General features: G+C 41.7%; 1 protein-coding gene across 1 annotated transcript in view; it reads left to right on the forward strand.

Moving 5' to 3' along the window:
- The first annotated feature begins 2,564 nt into the window (after positions 1-2,564).
- Positions 2,565-25,147, forward strand: part of LOC139650831 (rho GTPase-activating protein 6-like) — a 77,682-nt gene continuing 55,099 nt past the window's right edge. The window contains exon 1 of the mRNA XM_071527613.1: positions 2,565-3,059. Within this exon, the coding sequence (XP_071383714.1) occupies positions 2,565-3,059 (495 nt within the window). The remainder of the gene's footprint in view (positions 3,060-25,147) is intronic.

A 25,147-nucleotide genomic window follows, 5' to 3' on the forward strand; every position in this document is an offset into this window, starting at 1 on the left:
AACAATATGGTGGCTCTTTCAAAAAAAAAACAAAAAAAAAATACATGTGGGAGTTCACATGTGCAGGAACACATGTGAAAACTTTGGTCTGATAGATACATCGCCCTAGGGCACACACTGGGTCTGGATGTGTGTATGTGCGCGTGTGTGTGTGTGTGTCTTTGATTTTAGACTGCCCTCCAAGTTTACAACCCTACTCAGTCATGAATTCCTCTGATCTTGAAAACTCTCCTCTTTTACTGAAATATAAGAAATCTGAGTTTATGCATTGATTTTGATTACAGTAGATGCTCTACGTAGGCTTTCTTTTCTTCCTAGGTTTAACATCGTTTTTGATGTTTCCCCTTTGTTTAAAACTAACTTAAATTAAAATAACAGCTTGAATCATTAGTCGATTGGTTTGATTCCTTATGTAGATTGATTTCTTTTTCTGACCCAGTCACTTTTCCAATCATGTCAGTCTAACGTCTCTATAGCTACAGCTGAATCTAGAGGCATTTTTGCTCAACGTGGTGTCAGGCAGTGCAGCTCTACTATTCTACAGTATTACCAAATATGGACAGTGTGAGTCTATAACACTGAATGTGAATGGATAAAGACCACTTGGTAGTGTGGCCCTGTGTTGTTTTACTCTCCCGACCTCGACCCCTAGCATGTCTGCCATATTTTGACAGCGTTGTCAAAAGATCATTGTTTCATGTTAAATGTTTTCATGGTTCCACATTAGTAACCTGAGTTCTGTATGGCAATGTAGGCTAATCAAGAGCACAAAGGAAGCCAAATCATGATTCAGTGTTGACTTGAATGGGAATGCATGATCTATCCCTTCTGAATTTGTGTTATGGTAACAGATACTACTGTCTGTTTAATGTCTTCATCTCAATTTTTGTGCTATTCTTCTATACTGCTATCGTTTTTGGCTCTTTGCCTTAATGAAGGAATAGTGTGGACACAGACCAAGAGGATAATGTTTTGTCTACTGCCTTATTTTCACTTACTTTTCCTAACATTGTTTAGTACAAGATATCGTGATGGTTGTCCCTCTACATTGTCTCCGTCTCTCTGTCTCATTCTTTCTCCCTCAGTCTGTTTTTAGACAGGTCAGATCTATCTCAGCTGTTATCAGTGTCATGTCATGCTGTGTGTATGTGTGTGTGTGTGTGTGTGTGTGAGTGAGTGTCATGCAGCGCAGCTTCATAAGCTCCTTTATCAGACGGCCGGCACCCTCCTCCACAGACTCCTGCTGTCTCTCTTCATTTTTCCCATACTTTCACACACTCAGCTATACATGCTTTCTCTCTCTGTCTCTCTCTCTCTCTCTCTCTCTCTCTCTCACACACACACACACACCACCGGATACTCTCTCTCCTCTCTACACACAAACTAATAAAGCAAATGTTATCATGCACACACACACACACGCATCTTAACACACTGAAATTGCGGAGCTTAAGCATCTGTATTTAAATGTCTGGTATAGTGCCCTAGTTCACAGGTGTATTATGAGAGTCTTTGACTATTAATCCTACAGCTTACTTCTTGTTTGGCTAATTATAGCACACAGCAGGCTTCATTGACAGGCCTATTATTCCCAGACAGCGAGGTGGATTAATGTGAGACAAGGATTAATACTCCTATTTCCATTGCTGGATAAATCGTCTGTCTATATCCGCTTGTGTGCCTATCGGTCTGTATGCATGACCTTCTGCCCGTCTGGCTGTTCTGTGTCTGTCTGCCGCCCGCTCGCCTCCCTTCTCCGAACACTGTGCAGCTTGGCCTCATCACAGTGTGTCTAGGAATGATTAAGTGGGGATGTAGTGGAGGGTAAACCCATGTCAGCTGAGTTTACACACCTTTTTGTTTGCAGAGTTGAGTTTACCCCTTTTAGGTTGAAAGAAATGTAAATTCTTCGTAGTAAGTAGTATCAAAGTGGTGTAAATTATATGAGGATAGGGGATTTTAGGGAGAAAATAATGCCTTTCTGTCCATTTTTGTGGTTGTATCCCTTGTTGCATCCACCAACTGGTGGTCAGAGTTCTTTTTATTTACCACTGCATCACTGTTCTTGAGAATTGGAGAATTTATAGCAGCCTAGACTTGGCTCTTCAAATTAACAGGAAAAGTTGGAAACCAAAACACAAATGTGTTGATAATGACATGATAACATTATAATCTGTTTTGCGCGTTGGATATTGCGCAAATCAGTGGGAATACCAGTAGAATATCAAGCCATCGTTTTCATCCCATGTTTTCTGACCCCCCTCCCACTCATACACACACACTCACTCTATCACACCGTCTCTCACTCCGCTGCAGTTTGGGAATGAGAAACGTGCAGAGGAGCACGGGAGAGGATCGGACGACTTGCGCCTCTCCCTCAGTGCGCTTTGCGCAGCATATGCACACAAATGCAACACATTCCAGCCCTTCAACAGCTTCTGCGTGGAACTAGTATTTCATTTTGATGGGACAACACCGAAGTCGTGTTTTGTAGTTGCAGGGGCGCTTTAGTGGGAGACTTTGAGCAGCGCTGATGTGAGATTTACCCCGAGATCTGCGGAGACATGTCTGCCGCGCAAGGACTTCTCAACAGCGTCTTCTCCTGCTCCTCTCCTGCCTCCAAAGCCATAACCAAACGGAGGTTACGCCAAACCCGGAGCTTGGACCCCGCCATCATAAGACACTGTGACACCGGGACCGAGGGAGCAAGTGGCGCGCCGTTGGCGCTCGGAGCGGCGGCGGACCCCGGTGCGTCACCGGAGCGCTTGGCTGTGAAACCGGCTGTGCGCACCAAGATTCCGACACTAAAAGAGCCCATAACGCCGTCCCTCTCCTCTCCCTCCATACCGCTGGATGTTTCCCCGTCCTCCAACTTCCACTTTGATTATGATGTAGTGAAGCGTGCCAAAAGGAATACCGCCGCGGAATTACCGTTTCTGGTGAGGGGCCCCGGGGCCGCGCCGTCCGGGAGCACCGGCACGCTGTTCTCCCCGCGGAGGTGGCTGCAGAGGAAAGTCCAGCAGTCCAGCTCTCACGCTTACGTTGTGTGGAAATCAGAGGTAAAACTGTTAATGTCTGTGTCCCAGTGGCCAAGTTTATGGTTTGCATTCAATCAAACTGCAGCTGTTTGCATCCCAGTCCCATGCCCTTGCAGTTTATCATTTCAACAGAATTCAATTTGTATTCAGTGACGCAGTGAACCATGACCTCCAGTTAGTGATCATCATATGGCAAACAACCACCAACATGAACAAAAATCAATTACACTTTCAGAAAAGTATTAAGTTAACTTTTCCCCCTTAAAAGTCCCTGACATCATGTTATGAATGCATGCCGTAAACATTAATGTCAGTATAAAAAGTTGGTTAAACTGAGTCTGGGTGGGGTTCCCCTCCACTGCATCCCTGATTACATTCAAATAACACAATAACAATGCAATAACACACACTGGAGCAGCTCCAGTGTAGCTCTTGGAGCAAAAAAAGCAATCAGCAGACTTTTACACACTGGTTATTTCTGTTACCATTACAGTACAAATGCACTGTAGGACAAAATACACTTCTGATGAATATCTCCTTGGAATAAGGGCAGAAAATTGCTGAAAATGTTCTATCAATAGACCTACTGAAGTTGAATTCTTGGAAAAAGTTGCATGTGGTTTAAGCGTTCAGGTGCCATGATGCCATTTTGCATCCCAAAAGCTTACATTTGACTCTGCATATATTGAGGCAAATTGATTGAGATCAGATTGGGAGGTGTGTGTGTGTGTGTGTGTGTGTGTGTGTGTGTGAGTGTGTGAGTTAATTGGGGGTTGTAATTGGGAGATTTATGGGTCCTGAACAGGGAGTGTCACTCACACCTGGAAGCCACCCAGTGCAACCAGTGACCTTACAGCCCATCACTGACCATTGGAGCAGCTGGATGAAGTGTCTCGGTTCTCTGTCTTGCTCAAGGGCACATGGATAATTAGTGGGGGGGGGGGGGGGGGATCCCACCTGGATTTTCCCAGCCCGTCATGTCTGGGTTTTCTGTTCTTGTGAGAGTGGTCACACTTAAGAATTTTTTTTTTTAAAGAAAAGTGTCTGGGGCTGCCAAGGATTAAACTCAACAAAAGGTGTCATGAAGTGTTTATTATCAGAGGATTATGAGAGCACAGATTTTTTTTTTTGTTGCCAAGTTTTTTGGGGGTTTTCATTGGAGTTTTAGTCTTCATATATAGGCTCCAAATTGAGTGTGAATAAGCGGAAAGCAGCAGTGTATGAAATCCTTACCAAAACATACTTGGGCGACTTATTTTTAGCAGGGGGCTTTATTGGCTGCATAGTTGGCATGAGTCCATATACTCTGGTGGAAAGGTATGATGATTTTCCTGCTTCTTTTGTGGACTCTCTCTCTCTCTCTCTCTTTCTCTTTCTCACACACACTCTCTCCTTCTCTCTCACTCCACGTCTCTCCTTCTCTGTCTTAGCTGATGTGCTTTTCTCTTGTCTTTCTTGCCGTGTGTGCGTGTGTGTGTTTGTGCAGGAGTGTGTGTTGTGTTGATGTGCGTGTCTTGAGGACACATGGCGCAGAAGTATTTCAGATGGCCTGGGATTTGGTTCTCACGACTGCGAGCGGTCACAGGGTCAAACACAGACGGCCCTCAAACAGCTCTCCCATCATTTCCTATTACAAAAGAGCAGCTCCAGCTTCACTCGCTCTGTTTCCGTTTCTCGCAGCGTGCCTCACACACACACACACACACACACGCACACACACATACTTTCTCTTTTCCCTCTCTCTTCCTCTCTAAGATGTTGAGAACCTCTCACTCACCACAGTTTCCCACCAGTCTAAGTCCATTTTCCATGCTATTCCCCCCCCCCTCTGCCATGGCCCATTGAGGATAACATGATGAGGCCATCAGTTTGGAGTCATTAGTCCAATCTGGAGCGTGGAGTTACTGCACCTCAGAGTGTTTGTAAAAATACGGAGCCAAGAGGGGCTGCTGATCTGCTGGTATGTTTCACACACTGTTGGGTGTGATTTAAAATCCTGAGACAAAGTCCAATAACAAAGCCTGGAAATGTACAGAATGTAGCAGTTCTGGGGTCGACTCAGTAGCAAATCACGTTTTCTCCAAATGCAAACTGAACATGCAATTCACATAAACATCAAGCCTTCTAATTTCAAGCCTTTTAATATCAGAAACTCAGAAATATTAGAAACCTTTACTGATTTTAATAATTTTCCACTTCTTGAACTGACTAAATTGAAGGTGAATTGACTCCGTTCCTGCAGTGCAGCCATCATAGAAGTGTAAAGATGCATCATAGCCCAGTAAGGATTTGAGACCAAGTTTAATGTGAGGCCAAACAAATACAAAATTTGCACAGTATGATTTTATGGCACAGTAAAAAAACCCCATATTAAATTAGCTTTGTAAACTGTTTTGAATTGATATCAGGAAGATATTTAGGTCCTGATTTCAAAATGATGCAGGTAGCAGCAATGGACGACAATCATTCAACATCAAAATGTTTGCTGGGTTAGAGATCCCACTTTAAATGAGTTTTTTACTGCTTCTGCACTGTTGCTCTGCCACTGATATGAATTGATTAGAAAATCTTGCAGAACCAATCCAGGAAACAGGCAATGTGTTGGGACTTTTACTATTTCTGTCACTGATGGCAACTGATAAATGAGTATCTGTGGCAGGGGAAGTGTGTGTGCGTGTGCGTGTGCGTGTGCGTGTGCGTGTGCGTGTGCGTGTGTGTGTAGGGTAACCTGTGCAGAACTGACTCTTGGTATGCCTTTGTAAGGAGAGAGAAGAAGAGTCAGAGAGGCAGAGAGAAAGAGGAGGGAAAACAGAGACTGAAGACAAAGTGAGGATGTGATGGTTTACATACTAAAGCAATGCCTGACAGTTATATTGGCCATGATTACTTAATAGCTTTTTTCCATGGTCAAGTTGTTGATGTTGAAAGAACACTGACGCAACAAACCGTCAAAAAGCATCCTCTGCCTGTTATTACAGTAGGAGGCTCTCTGACTGGAGGAGATTCATCTTGTGGAGTAATTGTGTTTTGCTGTAAAATGAGATGTCAACATTTGAGAAAAGGGACACATACACATGCTATACAAAATAGTATGAAAAAACAAAGTGTGGGACTTTTGATAATTTGACTTTTGAAAGTTCATCGGTTGAAAATCCTTTTTTTTTTGATGAAATGGTAACAGACTAGATCCTCGATACTTGAGAAATGGTGAATGATCAACTTTTTGATTTTAGCGTTTTGTAAATGATCTCATTTGTTTAATTGTGCTTATAACATGCACACACAGTCTTTCTCGCTTTCCTGCACTCTCTCTCTCTCACACACACACACACACACACATGCACAAACACACAAAGAGGAAACAGTGGTCAGCTAATTTAATCCTGGTTGTTTATGGGGCGCCAGAATGTTGACATTGTGCGGTCTATATTTAGACCCACTTACCCTAATGCTTTGGAAGATGAGAGAGTAAGTGAAGAAATTCATTCCAAAATGAGATATCCACTATTTGTCAAAAACTGACAACTGCTCTTACAAAATGACTGATATCACACGATTTAAAACACATTAGCTGTGGTAAGGTCAAAGCTTTGTTTTCATGTAGTGTTTTAACATCATTAAATCATTACCACATTCATTTTGAGACATTAGTGTAGTTATTGTAGACTGGCAGCCTCTATTGGCCTCTACACTGCATTTTACATTGTGAACCTATAGGTCAGATTTCATGGGAAATCTGCTGGATTGCTTTACAGCACAAAGGGAAATTGCTTTATGGTACAAAACAAGAAGAGGGTGCTGTTCTTCCAAACCAAACAGAGTTAAAGATGTCAGAGTTTCTCACATTGGCAGATAGTGGAAGGAGTGAAAGGCCGATGGAAAAATCACTTCCAACATGTTTATCATCTTCATTAAAGTTGAAGAGAAAACTAGAAGGCAGTTGGAGAGCTCAAACCACTGTCAACGCTGAACAATTCTCCAACCCTCTGTTACATACAAAGGCAATTCTTCCATTAGTTTCATAGTTACGGCTCAAAAACAATATCATCTAATAGTGGAAATTTCAGATCTGGATCATCAAAATTCAAACACCTAACACCACTGGTGTGAGATAGAAGCAACCAATCGTCTCAACCATGGTCTCATGCAATTATACCAAGGTATCACAATTAATTTGACAATGATATATTGATGTTTAAAACTGCCACACACAGCACCTTTAAAGACCCAATAAAACATAAATCCGACCTCAATCCACAAGGAGGAAGAAGGGAATATCGATCAGTTGAACCTACCAAATGTGCCAAATGTCTAGTGTCAGTAATGTTTTTGAGGTGTCAATAAAAAAGCAAAGTGGTGGTGAAATATGATTGTACCATAACAAATGTAATTGTCGCACTGTAATTTACTGAGAGCAGTGTCATTTTACAACCTAATCTGCGGTAAGGACAGACTGACAGAGCGTGACGGACGCATTTCGTTGCAAACAGGCCCTCCAGTGCAGCATTTCTGTCAAGCCTGGTGAGAGATGTCAATCAAATGTTACACGCACGACTGCAGATATCAAGACATAACACAGTTAGTGGAAGCCTCATTTTCTAGTAATCTAATAGAGTAAGACAAAAACAAAGTAATGTCAGGATTTGGAATAGGATTGATGGGCTTTCACCAGAGCAAACACATGGATAAATTCATTGATTTTCAGCTTAAAAAGGTTAAAAAGGTGTTAGTGTGCATGAGCTCTTTTAAGAGGGTCAGCTGCCCACTCTCCTTTAAAGTAATGAGCTCTCTCTTTCTGTCTCTCTCACACACACACATTCACATACACACATTCAAACATCTGCTGCACTGTCAAGTATCCTAGAAGATCCGCCAGTCAAAACAGTCATACATTGTGCTCCAGGAAGGTTCAGTTAGCTCTCGCCTGCTCAAAGACGGCCAGCTGAACTGAACTCATCTGCACATATGGTCAAAGAGCACCGGTGGTCACACAGTGGAAGTATTTCCTTTAAAGGTAACATTTACACCGTGTTCTCATAAATACAGCACTGCCAAACCAATGCTAACAATCAAACTATCACCATTACGATCTGCAGCCCCAAAGATGTGTTTCATGCTTCCATTTGAGACGGGATGGGGGCAATCGGGTACGATTTCCTAGGAAATATTAAAAATTCCTTTGCAATAGGCTGGTGCTTAATCCATCAAAAGCAACAGAGAGGGGACAAAGCAAATTCTGCAGGTATAAACCGGCTCACAAGGGCCGCAGAAGCAGTGGTTGCAATAATATTTGACATTACCGTGATACATTTCGTCAGGATGCTACGCATGGCATCCTAAATATCCCGTGAAAAAATATATCTGTTGCAAATTGAACAATAGCCAACTCAGCCCGTGAAAACATTTTTGCAAGCTGCTGCCATAATGGTTCATCTATCAGAAGTGTTTGGCTCTGTGTATCAACTGTGAATTCAGCTTTCATATTTTCTGAAAATATTTGAGTATGGAAACTGAACTGCCCCACATTCTTGCCACTGTTTATGCTGCGAGCCATGCGGGCCATCTGGCTTTCGGCCAGGGAGCCAACAGTAGTGTTTTTTTTTTTCAACAGTGATCCATGTTGAACTGTTTATAGCAGCTTGTGCAGCAGGGGTTAAGGAATACATCCAATACGCCACACACAGTAGGCAAATACTACACAAACAGCAGCCAACCACAAACACACCACCTCTATTTCCCCTATAGATTCATATTTCATTGGTCCAATATGCGCTGCACATATCCAATGTATGACCAAAAAACAACTGTTTCCCAATGCTGCATTCAAGCAAAGAATGATGTATTCCAGTTCATGATCAATGGAAATAATCAAACCATTGAGCTGTTTGGACGACTTCAATCAAATGGCAAAACTTTAAAACACTGATGCAAAGCTTATTCAAAACATGAAGCATGCATGTACATTCTAATAAATCCTACAGTCTTTATAGATTACATTCTCACACCTGTGAATGCTCTCCAGACAGCTCAGTTCATATATCTGAGATTTTGGATAAGCAAGTTTCCAAAGAACATTCTTCCCCATTTTAATATATGATCAACTACATGATCATGATCACATACACACATTCTCTCTGTAGTCAGGAAACAGAGAGAAGCTTGAACTTGTGAACCAAACTGCTATCTATTCTGCCGTTCCTCCCTTCTTGCCCCCCAAGTTCCCTCTGAGCGAGGAGGCTGCGTTGGAGGAATAAGACCTTGATGGTTAAACATGTTTGGAATGCTGGTATAAAAATCCACCCTAGAACCGAATAAACTCATTACCGTCAAATCCCAAACCCTAGTAGAGTTAGTGCATTGACTCTAATATATGATGTCATCAAGAGACCCCAAGCTGTTTTATGGATGATGCGCAAGAGGCTGGACCAGCTTTGAAACTGTGACAGTCCTCAGGATGATTTCCCTGGCTTTCGGTGGTATTTTCTGCTTCAGATCTGTTAGCAATTCTCTAAAATCACAGTCTGATCTCATGGCATCCTGCAGGAAATCATAAAACAGTACACCCCGGTTTTGTAAGAATTTGAATAGGAAAATCTGTTTGAGAATCTAAATAGATGGTTGACTGTGGTGGAAACAGGGCTGCCCTCAACTAAAGGAAACTCAACTATCATCAGTCAACTATTCTTAAGTCTATAGGATTTTAAGGACTAACGACATAGTCCAGTTAAAAAGACACATCTGCAAATTTGCCTCTATCACAGTTCACCTTGCAAATACATGCAATCATGCAAATCGACCATGAGATTAAGTGTTTATCAAAGATAAACCAATACATATGGTATGTGTGGATATTGTTCCGATGCCAGAGATGTACTCACAATTCTCACTACATAGTTTATTCAGTATGCTTAAAAAAAAAACGAAACTGTCTGAATCAATTAAATGAGATTTAGTCAACTGAAACCCCCCACAAAAAATGTTGCTTCTGATACCAAAGGTTCAGTTTTTGTGTGTATTTTCTCTTTGCATGTGTGTCTCACTGCATCAGAATGAGTTACACCTGCTGCTGAAATGATCTGTTTTCAATTAGCTGGTGTTTAATGCTGAATCGCACTCTTTTATCTGAGCCAAGATGGCGCTCATTTGTATCATCTGACCCACTGTTCCTCATTGCTAAACACATTGGGCATGGTGCGGATGACCTCAGCGTGTTGTTCTAGTACATTTCCCCTCTTGGGAGAAAGTCCCTGGATTGATGGGCATGGGTCTGCGAGGGCTGTAGTTTGATTATGCTCATTATCAAATTTAATGGGCCTGGCTGTTGCCATGGAAAACATATACAAAGACCAGAATGCGTTCTGTTTTCAAGGGAGGTAATCCAACTAACGCTAAACATTCTTTCTCAGCTGAAATGGATGCATTTTGTCCTCCACTTAGCATTTCATTTTTCTCACACATCAGCGAGGCACTTCTCTTATCTATGCTAACAAGACTTCTGGACCTCTGCCCTCTTCTTTGCAAATGTTTCAGCTTTCAAAATGGCAAAGGGCCCGGAGAATAGCTAAAGCCACTGACTCTTTAAACATCAGTATATCATCTTCAAATAAACTGTGATACCTTGGTATAATTACCGTAAACAAATGAGACCATGGTGGAGACAATTGGTAGCCTCAATCTCATGCCATCTCAAAGTTAAGACCACATCTCCCATAAACCCTTTTGCTTCCTTGGTTTAACTGAAGTGGATAAACATGTTGGAAGTGATTTTTCATCTGCTTTTCACACGCTGCACCATCTGCCATTGCCACGAAACTCTGAAAGCTTTAACTCAGTTTGTGCTGGAAGAGCTGCGCCTTCTTCCTGCTTTGTGCCATAAAGCAATCTCAATTTGTGCTGTAAAGCAATCGCAGGGTCACCCAATGTAAAATGCAGTGTAGAGGCCGGTAGAGGCTGCCAGTCTTCTCTCCGATGGTCTTGTTTGCTTACGGTAATTATAGTAATGTCTCAAATTAATGTGGTCATGATTTATTGATGTTAAAATGCTACACATAGCACCTTTAATACATGTCACTTAGCACCCCGTCAAACATGAACCAAAGTAAGCTGATTCCCCTTAGACATTGTTCACAACTGTTGATTAAGGTTTTCATTTCTTAACTCAACCACACTGCACCAGAATTTCAATTGGTTGTTAAAAAATACCTGTGCCAGACCCCAGCATATAAAACATGTTTAGCCTCTTCTCGTTTGCGCACGGAAAAATGATATCTCCCCGGGCCATTTTTTACTTTTCTTTCCGTTGATTCTCTTTGACAAGTTTGCATGCTATTTCATTCAAAAGCAACATACGAAACAGTGGGGTTTTGTGCGGCGGGCGTTTTGGTTTATCATTCTCACATCTCCTTTGGGATGTTTTCTCAACAATGGAGGAAAAGAGAACAGCTTGAAATAGAGACGCCTGAAAAGTAAACATTAATTTCCGCAGCCAGATCTCGCTGTCTGTTGCCGATTAAGCTTCTCCTCCAGTGAGAAAGTGGCAGTGTTGGGTTACTTTGTGTGTGTGTGTGTGTGTGTGTGTGTGTGTGGGAGAGAATCTGATGTGTGTGGGTTAGTCTAATTGTGAGTTTTTGAGTCTTGCAGGCACACAGGCTCGTCCCCTTGTGTATTTGTGTGTGTATTACACAGACCCTTATGTCCACTAATGTTCTCTCTAATATGGTTTGTCATGGGCCAGAGGGAGAGCATGGATAAGCTTCAAGCCCACTCACATCCTCTCACATATCCCACGGTGTGTTAGGTTTACAACTTCCCATTTGTGTATTCGTCTCAATCAGTGTAAACCAGGGCGATATGATACCCACACTGGGCGAAAACATTTCACAACATCTCGAAAAAAAGATGTGTTCTGGTTTTCAAACAGATCCAGCCTTTGTCTAAACTTTAAGATTTTGAGAAAAAAATGGTTGCTAAGTTCATAAAGTGAATGCCAAAAGTATTGTAAGTGGTTTTGGATGTTGTGGTTCCAAACTGGCTTCCAATCTATTTTGTGAGAAACGTAGAGAAGAAGAGAAAGAGGCTAAAAGTACCAGCAGTTATCTTTATTTTAAGGGGTTTTTCATCCATATCAGATAAGCAATAACAAATAGTGTTTCTTGCCTCTTCATTCCAGTTTGGCACTTGTGAAAAATTCTTATCATATATCCAATTTGTATCCCATAACTCCTACAAGCTCTTGAGATCCTCTTTTCAGGTGCTATGAAAAGCCGTTAATTCCTCTCATATTTTGGAAACATAGTTGGCTCGATTTCTGCAAAATGTGTGTATGAAACATCCTCAAACCATCTCACTCCTACAGTGGATCACAGATGAGGATGACTTTATCAGTTGGGTCTCCTCATTAATTTTACTACCGACCTCTGGGGGGAAATTAATCAAGAGAAAGCGGTTCTATCTTGATACTTTATATGAAAGTAATTGCTCGGGGTTAGGGATGTGGGTCAAGTGTTTTAGTGTGTGTGTGTGTGTGCAAGAATCTTCATAAGGAGTTTCAGGAAGTCTTTGCATTTTCATATCCTGTCCCGTAGCTGAAAAATGAGCCCGAAGGAATACAATCAGATTTTTGTTCAAATATTTTAGAAAGCTCCGGTTTTTATCTGTATGTTGTTGTCACTCGCTCATGTGTGTGTTCTGTATTTCGTGTGTATTTTGTGCCCGGCCTCCCTTTGCGTACCTATTTATCACCGAATAAAAACTGCTTCATGCTGTATTTAGTAAGGATTAGCTGAATGTTCCTGCTTACACACGCAGGATTTAGGCTACCGGGAGCTAAGCTTTAAGAATTAATACCTGTAATAATAGTGTGTATTTGTGTGTGTGTGTGAGCGCATGCATGCAAGTGTGATTCTGGCTGCAGAAAGTTTGAATGTGGCCGTGTGTGGAAGTGTGTCTGATTGCTTGTGTGTGTGTGTGTGTGTGTGTGTGTGTGTGTGTGTGTGCTTGGTTTTGGCTTTACTGTACTTTGGGGTTTCTAGATTCTAAATCTTCTTCTTCGAAATGAGATCAAACGTTTGAGAATGGGACTGACAGTTTTAGGTGTGTGTGTGTGTGTGTGTGTGTGTGTGTGTGTGTGTGTTGCTGGTGGTTTCGAGGAGTTGTGTGGAATTCCGGGCCAGACTCCTCTCCGTTCACCTGTTTCTTCTTCTGTCTCCTCCTCCCTTCTTCTTCCCCCCTCCTTCTCTTTCTCCCCCTCGCCCTCCTTTCTTTCTTTCTTCTTCCCAGTAAGATAAACTCACTCCCTTCCATCCCTCACTTTTATAGACTCACTTTTACAGTCGTCCATGCTTTATTTCCCCTCTTATTTAGACTGCTCCAACTCTCTGTATTCCTGCCTCAGTCTCTTTCTCATCTCCAGCTTGTGCAAAATTCAGCAGCTATGATTCTTACCAGAGCAAAAATACAAGATAGTATCGTCCTTTTTTGATTTTAAGGTTTTGCTGATCACTTTTGGTTCTTTGCCAATAAGGCTCCTAAACTTTGGACCGACCTGCCTGGGGAGCTCAGGCCGGCTAAATCAGTATCATCTTTTAAATCACTTCTTAAAACTCACTTTTATGGACTTATGTTTATGTAATGATCTTTTATTAACTGTCCTTGACCTGCTTTTTATGTTTTGCTTTAATATTTCTTGTTTCTTTCTTTGGCTGGACAGCATTTACCTTTTACTGTTTTAGCTTTTTTGGTTGTATTTTCTCCTTTATAAAGCACTTTGTAGCTGTGTCTTGAAAAGTGCTATACAAATTATCATTATTATTACAAATATCAATTTTTTATACATTATACACTTGTTTTTTTCCCCCAGAACAACAAAAAAAGAGCTCATGCCATCAAGTTGACGTAACACTGTGCATGCTACACTCGCTACACTACTTATGCATGTGTTAATTTTACTCTCCTAAAGAACTTTTGATTTTTTTTTTGAGAACATCCAATCCAATGAGTTTCTGTGTGTGTGTGTGTGTGTGTGTGTGTGTGTGTGTGTGTGTGTGTGAGAGAGAGAGACAGAGAGAAAGAGAGAGCAGAAAGAGTGGAGGGCACACCTTGTCAGCATGACTTGGAGTGAGAGTGAGAGAGAGACAGAGCGAGACAGAATAAGAGAGACATAAAGCCCTTCACATTGAACCAACCAGAATGACACGCACGCACGCACACATACACACACACACCGAGTACTTCAGAGCGAGACATCTTCTTCCCAGCCTCTGTCTTATCTCTGCTGTCCTCTCCCTGCTCTTGGCTCCAGGCTCACATGGAGTCGCCGTTATCTGCCGGGAGTAAACTTGGGCTCGAACAATTGGGCAACACTCTGAATGGATTCACAGCGGTTGCTATTGGACATGTATTGGGACCTTTTCCAAAGTAACATTGATTTGCAACTCAATGGTGTAACCGCTGTCTTCCACTGTAAGAAGTGACAATAACAGTGAATTTGCTATAGCTGCACACATCTGCTTCAGGTTTCTGTGTGGGTCACTGGGTCACTAGGACACGAGGATTGGTGACACTGATACAGGTGACTCTATACTTTCTAATGTATCTACCATAACTGGAACAATCTGTTGGGCCTGTACTGAACATTAGTGGAGAGAAGAACTGCTGTAATACAGTGACAGACATTAGGGCTCATGTGAAAGGAGTTTGTAAATGTGTAACTCAATAGCAGCATCAACATTTGACTTCACATTACAGTGTGAGGAGAAAATAGGTCAACGCGCCACAACAAAAGAAGATTTCTGATATGCATTTTGCACAAACTGGGAATCAATAATAGGGAAAATAATTTATCCTCCTGCTAACCAACTTCCATTCTTTTAAACTGACTGTCCCCCCAGCCTCTGTGAAAGGAAACCCAAGTTATGAGTGGATAAATATAAATACCACTCCAGGCGATGTAGAGCAATGAGATTAAGGGCCAAAGTGACTTAAACTTGAGGACCCCCCCCCCCACACACACACACACACACACACCAACCCCCCCCCCCCTCCCAAGTCTGTCAGACACTGAGGAAGCAAAACAGAACGAGACAGCAGGCATTTTAGACACAGCCGGAGCTCCGCGGCTAAAAATAGAAAAACAGCTCAGTGGACCAATGGGTTGACACACTCAAGTTCCAGAGGCGAGGCAGGGGGAGTCGTATTGGTTGCAGGTGTGTGTGTGTGTATATGTGCGTGGGTGTGTGTGTTTAGAAACTGCGCAGCTCTCATGCTTGCAGCTGCAATTAAACTGTGTGTACACTATTAAAGTTTGTGCATACCTTATCCACACAGCGCAAAGCTCTTGGCAACACTGTAAGCAAAGCCAGCCACTCCGATTCTGAAACATTAGCTTATCAGAAAGGCATTACTATGAAAAAAAAGCTGAGAAGAGATAAGATTGTTGTGATGCCATCTAGTGGAGATATAAGGGAATGGCAAGGGAAGTACACAGATTGAAAGTAGATGTAAGAAGCTGTTTCAGCCAGTAGAGGGCGCCAGTCAGCTTCTAATACTTTTTTTTTTTTCATGAGCATGCACTTAAATGTAGTTCACAGAGTTAGACAGTCCTATGGAACATTCACAGAACCACAGTAGCATCTAGACACACACACACACTCACACACACACACACACACACACACACAGAAATGATGAATCACAGTGAGCTGTGGGTGGGCTGCGTCGTGGCCGGTCACAGCTGTGCACATCTGTCTCCTCGGCCTGTCTGTGTCGTTAGTGTCTTACAAAAACATCACGATAGCCGATGTCGCCCCACACACACACACACACACACACACACACACACACAACATGTTTCGTGACACCGAGACCAAGCCAAACCTATTAAAAATGCATTGTAAAATGAAAAAAAACAAAAAACAAGACAACCCAGCCTTTAAAATGTGAAGTCTTTTTTTTTGCAGGAGGTTGACAATATGTTCAAATATTTATATATAAACTTTGATCTTGTGGCCTGCATTGCCTTGACTATTCGTTGACAAATCAGAATAGAATGGAATAGAATATAATATAATAGAATCATCTGTTGCTCATCAGTTGCACGGTTTTTCCTATAACTAACCTCCTTCCTTACTGTTAAAAACCTTAAACTAATAAAGTTTTCTGGTAAATTGTGGGTGTGTGTCTGTGTGTATGAGTGTGTGTGGCTCTGTATTGTTATTATTACACGCTTGTGAAGTATTCTCATAAGAGATCTCCAGTGGAGTGTGTTGTTTGTACTGTCACCAACACCCACATACCCACACACACTCACTTACGCACACACACTCACACACACACATGCACAAAAGAATGTGTGTTTGTACTGCTTTGGTGGGGAACAGCGTCACTTCCAAGCACAGATCATATTCCCTCCTGCAGACTACCTTCCCAGAACACAAATGTGTGCTTTAGAGAGAGTGTGTGTGTGTGTGTGTGCATGTGATACTGTCTTCTGAGATCCAGTTGTCCCCACAAGAATGAAAAACTCAGAGTTTTCCTGGACTTGAGTGGGAAAAAGTTTTACGTTTTTTTTTTTTAAGGGATAGGCGTTACCATTAGGGGAAAAAAGACAGGTGATCTGTGGGAAGAGCAGTGCAGAAATGAGCGCTTAGAGCCAAAGATGTAAACAAAATAAAAAAATAAATAAATGAGGAGTATTACAGGCTTCATCCATCTGTTTTATCTTCCTATCTCTCTCTGCCTCTATTCACTTCACCCCCCTATTCATTTCATTACCCTGTTGTCACTGTCTATTGTCTGCCAGCCTCATTATTCAGCCACTCAACTGAATAGACAGCAGCTGCTTTTTTTAATGCTGAGTTTAACGCTGCATCTTCCCATCTCACTCTATCTTTATCTCTCTCTGGTTTAACTCTTTGTAAGTGAAGAGGAAGGGATGAAAAACCTGGACACAAAAAAAGAGTTTGTCCCCCCCCCCCTCTCTCTCTGCTCCACTGTCATTTTTGGAGTAGGTGTAGGTGCTCGGCATCAATTAGCATACGGAGTACATGCTTGAGGAATCAATTTAACCCCCGAACCCATGATGGAGGGAGACGAAAGGGTTCGGACAAAAGGGTAGAAATCCACGGCTGTCTTTTCCAGCGACCGGGCCGCTATAGGGACGACTGTGCTTAATGAGATTAACGGAGAGGTGTGTCAGACGCGTTTCCCCCACTGAGCGGCTGCAATTTGCCTCGATTTGACCTAATTGGAGGAGTTTGCCGTCGTGAGGCTAGCCAAGTTTAAGGAGGAGCGTGGGAAAGAGTGTCTTTTTCCCCGGGGCTGAGGTATGAGAGGGAGAGGGAGAAAGACAAAGAGAAGCAGAGTGAGACAGAGACGGGGTAAACAAGCCACACACGCACTTACGCACACACACACACACACCTGGGTTGGATTAGCTCTGGCTAGCAGGGAGGCTGTGTGTTAATGGAGATTTAATAGGCTCTGAAATGAATTACTGCAGTCCTGACTATATAAAAATACAAGATTTAGATGCCTGTGTGCCTCGCTGTAGCGTGTTTTCCCGTTTAGCCGTGCCTCTCCGCGTGTAATTGCAGTGTTTTCTCATAAATGGGCTGGCGTGAGTGAGGCATCTTCCCAAATCTTACATCTTTCTTTTTTGAATCTCTGTTTTTCAATGTATTCCCATGTCAGGATCAAGGTCTGTATGTTCATACAGTGATGATCATGAACCTCCAAATATCAATACATGGATACTTTTGAGTTCAGTAGTTGAATTTAGGAGCTTGGTTGAGAAAATCTTTTTCCACAAATCACATCTATCGTTTACTGAGTGGTATCTAGTGAAAGTTGGATTTTTGTGACGATAACAATGAATCTCCACACCATTAGCTGCGATTGTTCACCTCCCATAATCCTCTTTGCGTAGTCAGAAAGAACCATACGTCCTTCACATATAGAATGGAGTTTGAACCAGAAGCAGCACAAGTTTAAGTTGGTTTAAGACACGTGAATTTCAATGCATTTCTTTCTCAAAAACAACAACAAAATGAGACAGAGCACAAGACAAACATGATGTACATGATGTTTAGAAAATAGTTTTCTACAAAGCATATCTGTTATTAAGCAGTATCTACTTAATAAAAGGGAGCAAAATTTGTATTATTGCAAAAATGTAACTGTGATGGATGGTGATATAGTAGAATCTTTATGATTGTAAGACACCACATACTCTGGCATTGTTCAGTTGTTAATTTTAATGTATTCTCCATAGAAGGGATACAGGTAGCTGATCAATTAGGGAGCCAGAGAGCTGAGATCACATTCAAATGAACTGATAATCGATGTAGCGCTGTGGAACTGCACAGCATCCGCACTTGTTTTGCTTTTTTCCAGATTATTTTTTCCAAAGATATCTCTAACTCCGACTCTGACAGACTCTCCTCTTCCTGAAAATGAGGTTCTGTCTGTTGCCACGGTAACGGCTCAGTGATGTAAACACTGCAGTGACCCTGTCTGTAGGAGCGCGAGCAAAGAAAGCATCCTCCTCGAGCGTAAGCGTCAAGAGAGATAGTTTATACGTCCGAAAGGTTCTGACGCAGTTCGGTGAAGTTCTCGGCAACGGAAACATCAGACACCAAGAACATCGACCGCGATAATAAACAGAATTGAAAATGGCCGTAAAGATGTTAGGAGGTGCAAAACTGCATCTATCTTAAACACCATCAGTGCCTGCGCTGACATCATGGCACCAAGAGACTGATTGAGAATGGAAATAGCCAGGGAACACTGACATTTTTGAAATATTCAACAGCATAAGTTCCAATAATTTGAGTGCAATGACCTCTATAAGTCTATAAGTCTGCAACCCAGAAACATCATAAGACTCTTTGCTTGCACTTAAATGTATTTCTATGAATATTTAACTGTATACAGGGATGTAGAGGAGAGTAAACCCACCTAAACGCCTTTTAATTTGAAGGAATAGAGTTTATCCACCTGTTCAGCATAACAGAAATCTTTGGAAATTAAAATTCTTAGTATACTTCATAGTAAGTAGCACTAAAGTGATGTAAGTTATATAAGAATAGAGTGTTTTAAGGGGATAAAAGCATAAATTCATGTTTTTTTTCTTAACGTATAATGGGTTTTTGTGTATATTGGGGGTAGCAATGCATTATGATGATCACAAACAGGAGATCATACTGTAGTTTTTTTATTTACCACTGGCTGTATATTGTACTCAGCTTTATGTTTCCTTGAGGCAGTGTATGGAGTGTGTGGTTGGCATAATGGCCTTAAATGGCCTTAAATGAGAAATACATCAAAGACAGACATGAATGACTTTTATGGATGTTCCTGCCTACTAATTTTCCTACTGAACTCTACGGGGAAATAAGCAGGAAGAAACAAGTAATTCATGCCAATAGCGAAGCTCTGTTGAGGGATGATGATTATTCCATGCTTGTTTGATAGCCCAGAGACTGTGTCGCTTTTATTCAAGTAGTCAACCTTATTCTCCATTTTGTATCACATAGAGTGGATTGGATATTTCCCCGGTCTGTTTCATTTCAATAAGCAATATTAAAATTATTTAGATAAATGTCAAGTTTCAAGGTAAGGCAAGAAGTGATTTTGAAATATGGGCGAGTCAAAATAATTAAAAACACTGTATGCAGAATAAATAAAAGCAGTTGATGTCAATATGATGTCAATATGGATAGATCTCCTAGGAAGGCAAAAGTACTCTCTCTCTCTTTCTCTCTCTCACACACACACACACACACACACACACACACACACACACACAGTGTCACAAAGCTGCATATCGGTTGGGCAGGCTTGAACAGGCAAACACTTATTTTTTTTGGTTAAAATGACCCTTGAGAAGGAAGAAAAGTGCAAGTCTATGGTGTGTGTGTGTGTGTAGCTTGATATGAGGTGGTGGGAGTGGTGGGTGGAGCCAACAGGGGAGTAAAGCTTGGATTCCAGCTGCATTCCTGATAGAAAGAGAGAGAGAAAGAGAGAGAGAGAGAGCTGGGATGGATCTGTCAACCCCCACCTCCTGTCTTTCTTCCTCTTCTCTTCTTTCCTCCTCTCATCCTATGTCTCCACCCAAACAAACGCGCACACACACACACACACGCACACACACACACACACACACACACACACACATTGAGTCTGCCTGGCGAAGCTCACGTTGAACCACATGACAACACTGTCTGGGAAATTAAGAGCCTCCTCAGAACATAAAACCTTTGTGTGTTAAAGTGTGTATGTGTGTTTTGTGTATGTGTGGGTGTATTTGCACGTGTGTGTGAGTGTGTGCGCGCGTAAAACCTTTAGTTTATGTTGCTTCTCCAAATTTAGATATTTCAGTGGTCAAATCCAAATCAGATAATGTAAATGTTTAAACGACTGTGGAAGAGTATTACTGGGACAAACTGCTGAAGCAACAGAACAATTTACTTCTGCAACTGGACCATACCAAGCACTAAAAGAACAGTAATGGAAAAACCCCTCCACTTTAAAAGAATACACCATGTTTTTTGGGAGATTGACCCATTGATCAACTTACTTGTTAAGTGATGAGAAGATAGACACCAAAATCATCCATGGGTTCCCGGTAGATCGTTCACTCCAGTGCTCCATGTTAACACTTTAGCATACACTATGTTGAGTGATAGTAGGCGACTAGCATTATCCAAAGTAAGAAGACTCACCTTTTAGTAATAAAAAAGTTATGTGTTTTTTATTAAATGGCCTGCAGATTGATCATTTAAAAAATGAAATATCATTAACTCAATATAGCTGATGTAGCTGAGGTTTATTTTTGGAACTATTTCAGGTGAACAACCACGTATTCATCCACTCTGGAGTGATTTTTAGGTGTACACAGTCTCCCATCACCCACCACCTTCACTTCCTATGGAAACAAGGAAAGTAGCCCCTGCTAGTTCAAATCAATGTGCATCATATTTCATATTAATTTCACCATTATCCTACACAAAACTGCAACACTTAGCTGCATATCATTTAGCTTTAGAGCGTCTATAAATTCTCATTGTCTCACTTTTGAGATAATGCTAGTGGCCTACTATCACTCAACATAGTGTATGCTAACAGCGGAGTGAATGATCTACCAGGGACACATGGATGATTTTGTCTATCGTCTCATCACTTAATGGCAAGTAACTTAACAGGCCAATCTCTAAAAAACTTGGTGTATTCCTCTAAGTGAGAAGTTTGCCTCAACCAAAATCTGCAAAACACTGGAAATTCAAGTAACTACTCCAAAGCCAAACATTTTGCAGCAATTTGCTTTTGAAATATGCCTTCAATAGTCCTGTAGTGATGGTTTGCACTTACTCACCACTGGGCAGATTGTTTCAAACCTTCCGCTTTAGGCTTTTACTTATTCTGCATACAGTATATTTCATTTCAAAACAGCACGATGCCACTAATAAACTGTCAAAGATGGTGTGTGAGTGTGGGATGACGCACCGCACACTAGACACCAGAGGGTAGCACCTACAAAACGGCACATGTAGCCTCACTGAAACAATCACCTGTTTCCTCTCACACGTTCCTTTTCTGTACAAAGATAAAAGCATCGCATTTTTATTTTTTTTTTGTCCTGTCGTTCACGGAGAGAGCATTCCTAGAAGGCCGGTGTGTTTATACCCCAGACTAAATATTTACACCGGGAGCCGAGAAGAACTGGAGCTCCCCGGTTTGACTGTGATAAAGGTTTGATATGCTTCAGGGCCAGGCCTGGTGACACACACACACTCACACACACACACACACATACACACACACAATGTATACATAAAAAGACATCTGCACCTACTGTATGTACGCAAAACATACAAAAGCACATACACACACCACACACATGCATACACACACACACACACACACACACAAACACACACACACTGATGCAAGCACTACCAGTAACAAAATAACTATTGGGAATATCTGAAGAATGCAAACACACACACAAACACAGATGAACAGCCTATCCAAGCAGTGTCACTTGTGCTGGTTTGTTATGTCTATACGGGTTCAACTGAGTTCACAATCCATAGGAGAGCTGACCCTAGATAGAGAGAGAGAGAGAGAGAGAGAGAGAGAGAGAGAGAGCAATTAGAGCACTAATTTGTGTTTTTTACCTTAAAAGACCCTTATCCTCGTATAACTTACATCAGTTTGATACTACTCTCTATTATGTATGTTATGAATTTAGGTCCTAAAGATTTATGTCAGCCTATGAAGCTAAGTGTATTCTGGAAATAAAAAAGCGGTTAATCTGAGTTTAGGTGGATTTACCCTGCACAACATCCCTGATTTTAAGCCTAATAGTTAATGTTGATAGCCAGGATTATGATAATGGTGGCGACTCTTTTGTATCTGCTTTCTTTCAACCTGCAAAATGAAAGAAAGAATTATCACAAAAAAGGATGATGGGATAAAGGGCGGGAGAGGTGAATTTTCTGTCCAAGTCAAGAGTCACAGACAATAAGGCTCTAGCAGTAAGACTACCAAAGAAAGAGTATCAGATAAATAGAGCAATAGATAGATAGATAGATAGATAGATAGATATATAACAGAGAGAGATAGAGAGAGAGAGGGAGAGAGAGAGAGAGAGAAAGAGAGAGAGAGAGGATAAAGACAAAAAATGGCAAGGAGAAAAGATGGAAAATAGGAAGTGAAAGAGATCTGATGTTAGGAAGTAAGGGGATGAGGGGGATTTAGACTGAGAAATAGTAAAAGTAGGACATTTAGTCTTGTATTCCTCTTTTTTCCGGAAACAAGGGTCACTGTCTTGTCAGAATAAGGCAGATCATCCCACTTAGCATCAAGAAAATAACATTTCATTCAAGAAAATTTGCATTGGAAAAAAAGGAAATTAGCTCACCCCCTTTGGCAGATTTGTTCTCTCGCTTTAAGAAATAAGATTTTAAGACTGAATATGAGACTGAATGACTTGTTAAGACAGGCATTTTGGCAGAGTAGGCCCGTCCATTAGGAAACAGAGAAGGGTAGGAGGAGGGAGAGAATTAATTTACACTTTCACATTACTTTTTGTTGTTCTGGAAACATTTAAGTTTAGTGGCTTTCCAGTGACTGTACACATTTACAAGGTAGCGCTCACCATTAGTGCTCCAGTTGTCAGTGACAATGCAACTCTAAATGAACTGAGAGTTGCTTTGTCTGCCACTGCTTACCAAGGCGGAGCAATTTGACAGTTAAAATAGATTAAACTCATCAGATTATCACCTCAAAGTCAGTTTAAGAATTGTTTTACACAGTAGTGGTAGACAAGCCTATATGGCAGGATAGAGAGGATCGGCTTTCAAAAATCCATCGTGACCGCCCAAAATTATCTTGCGAGCCCCTGGGGGGGGTCCCGATCCCCAGGTTGAGAAACACTGTCTTAAACAACCACGACAGTCCTCAATGTTTTAAAGCCAAAGTGTATATGAGAACAGAATGAAATACAGCTGGAAGTACAATAGTGTGATTACAAAGACGCCTGGCATGAGTTTACACTTCTGCTAGGAAAAAAAAAAGTCAGACTGCAGTAATTTTCACAGTAAAATCTGACCAAAACACACAATAACACAGGCAGACGATAAGAAGACAAAATATGAGATATCCCTGTCTTTATGTGGGCTTGTGTGCTCCAATCGTATTCGTATCTGTATTCGCATTCAATCACATTTTCACTCTGCTGTGTCCCATAGTTCTTTGAAGTCAACAATTCATCTCAGACTTTAAATACTTTGGATTAGAAAGACAATCTAGAGTGTGTGTGTATGTGTGTGTGTGTGTGTGAGAGAGAGACAGAAAGAGGGAGAGAGGGAGTTCATACACTCGATCTCTGCTGAAGAACCAAACACTCAGCACAAGCTGAATCCTCCGAACGTCCCGGAATGTTTTCTAATAGAACTAGAACACCCATGATGGCATGTTTAGATAAAAGCACACACACACACACACACACACACACACACACACACGCAAACACACATGCAAACACTCACACACATGGTGTTTAGGTAGAAGTGCAGAGAGGGAGAGACGCTAGCCTTCAGCTGAGGGAGGCTAAGGCAACACGCCAACGTCACGTCACTCAGCGGAGGGTTTAATTCTATTTTTCAAGGTATTCCAAGCTATTCCACTCAACAGCCGCTTTAAACAAGCGTCTCTGGAGATTTGCTAACCGGAGAGACTCCTCAATGGCCGTTGCTTTTTTTCACAATAGTTGGTCCAAGCCTTTGACGTCAGGCAGAACCTTTCTGGTGAAAAGAGAAGAAGCGAAAACGAAGAAGAGGTTTTTTTTTTTGTGTTGTGTTGTTGTTAAAAAGTGTGGGTCACTTGACAGATATTAGCAGGCGTGGAGCTGGAGTTTTCTAAAGTCCTGCCACCTTTCATTAAAGTGAAAATGTCTGAATTTGCGGGGAGAAGGCCAGCGTGTTTATTGTCTTCGGAAAAGAGAAAGAGAGAGAAAGAATGTGAAAGTATGAGAGCCGAGCCGGAGCCCGGTCGAAAGAGGGAGGCTGAGTTGCAGTAGGTTTCGCTCTGTTGTGTGGATCAGTTTTGACACTAAATGAATTTGGACCCACGACAGCGCTCTGTCAGTATCTGCTTTCACACTAAATGAATTTAGACACATGAGCCTGGTGGAGACTGGTGTTTCTTAAACAGGAACAGGTCAGGAACAAAGTGGGCCATAAATCTATTTCTGGTCTGTTGTCACAATGGTGTTTTCTTTGGACGGTGACCCAAGCCACAAGGTTATATTTTAAATTGGGGTGATAATCTGAGGAAATGTTGGAGAACCCCAGACAGTGCTGTATGAATTTGTTTCCCAAACCGCATTGTCACGTAGCCGTATCTCCAGATCAAAACAATGGAGAACAATGGAGGAATTTAAACACAATAAAGAGCGTTGACGCTGTTAGCTGTCGTCATAATTCAAACCTGTCAAATTTAGCTAGGGTGCTCACTTGTTTACTGTCTTAGGAACAACAGGGAAGTTGCTACAGTTAGCTAGCTAGCGAAACAAAACTGACATGATACCAGCATGGGCTATGGCCGTT

This window comes from Centroberyx affinis, unplaced genomic scaffold (assembly GCF_046629955.1).
Source record: "Centroberyx affinis isolate AG114_WGS23_722 - 3 ecotype Tasmania unplaced genomic scaffold, CSIRO-AGI_Caff_v1 ptg001547l_1, whole genome shotgun sequence".
In the NCBI taxonomy this organism is placed as follows: domain Eukaryota; kingdom Metazoa; phylum Chordata; class Actinopteri; order Beryciformes; family Berycidae; genus Centroberyx; species Centroberyx affinis.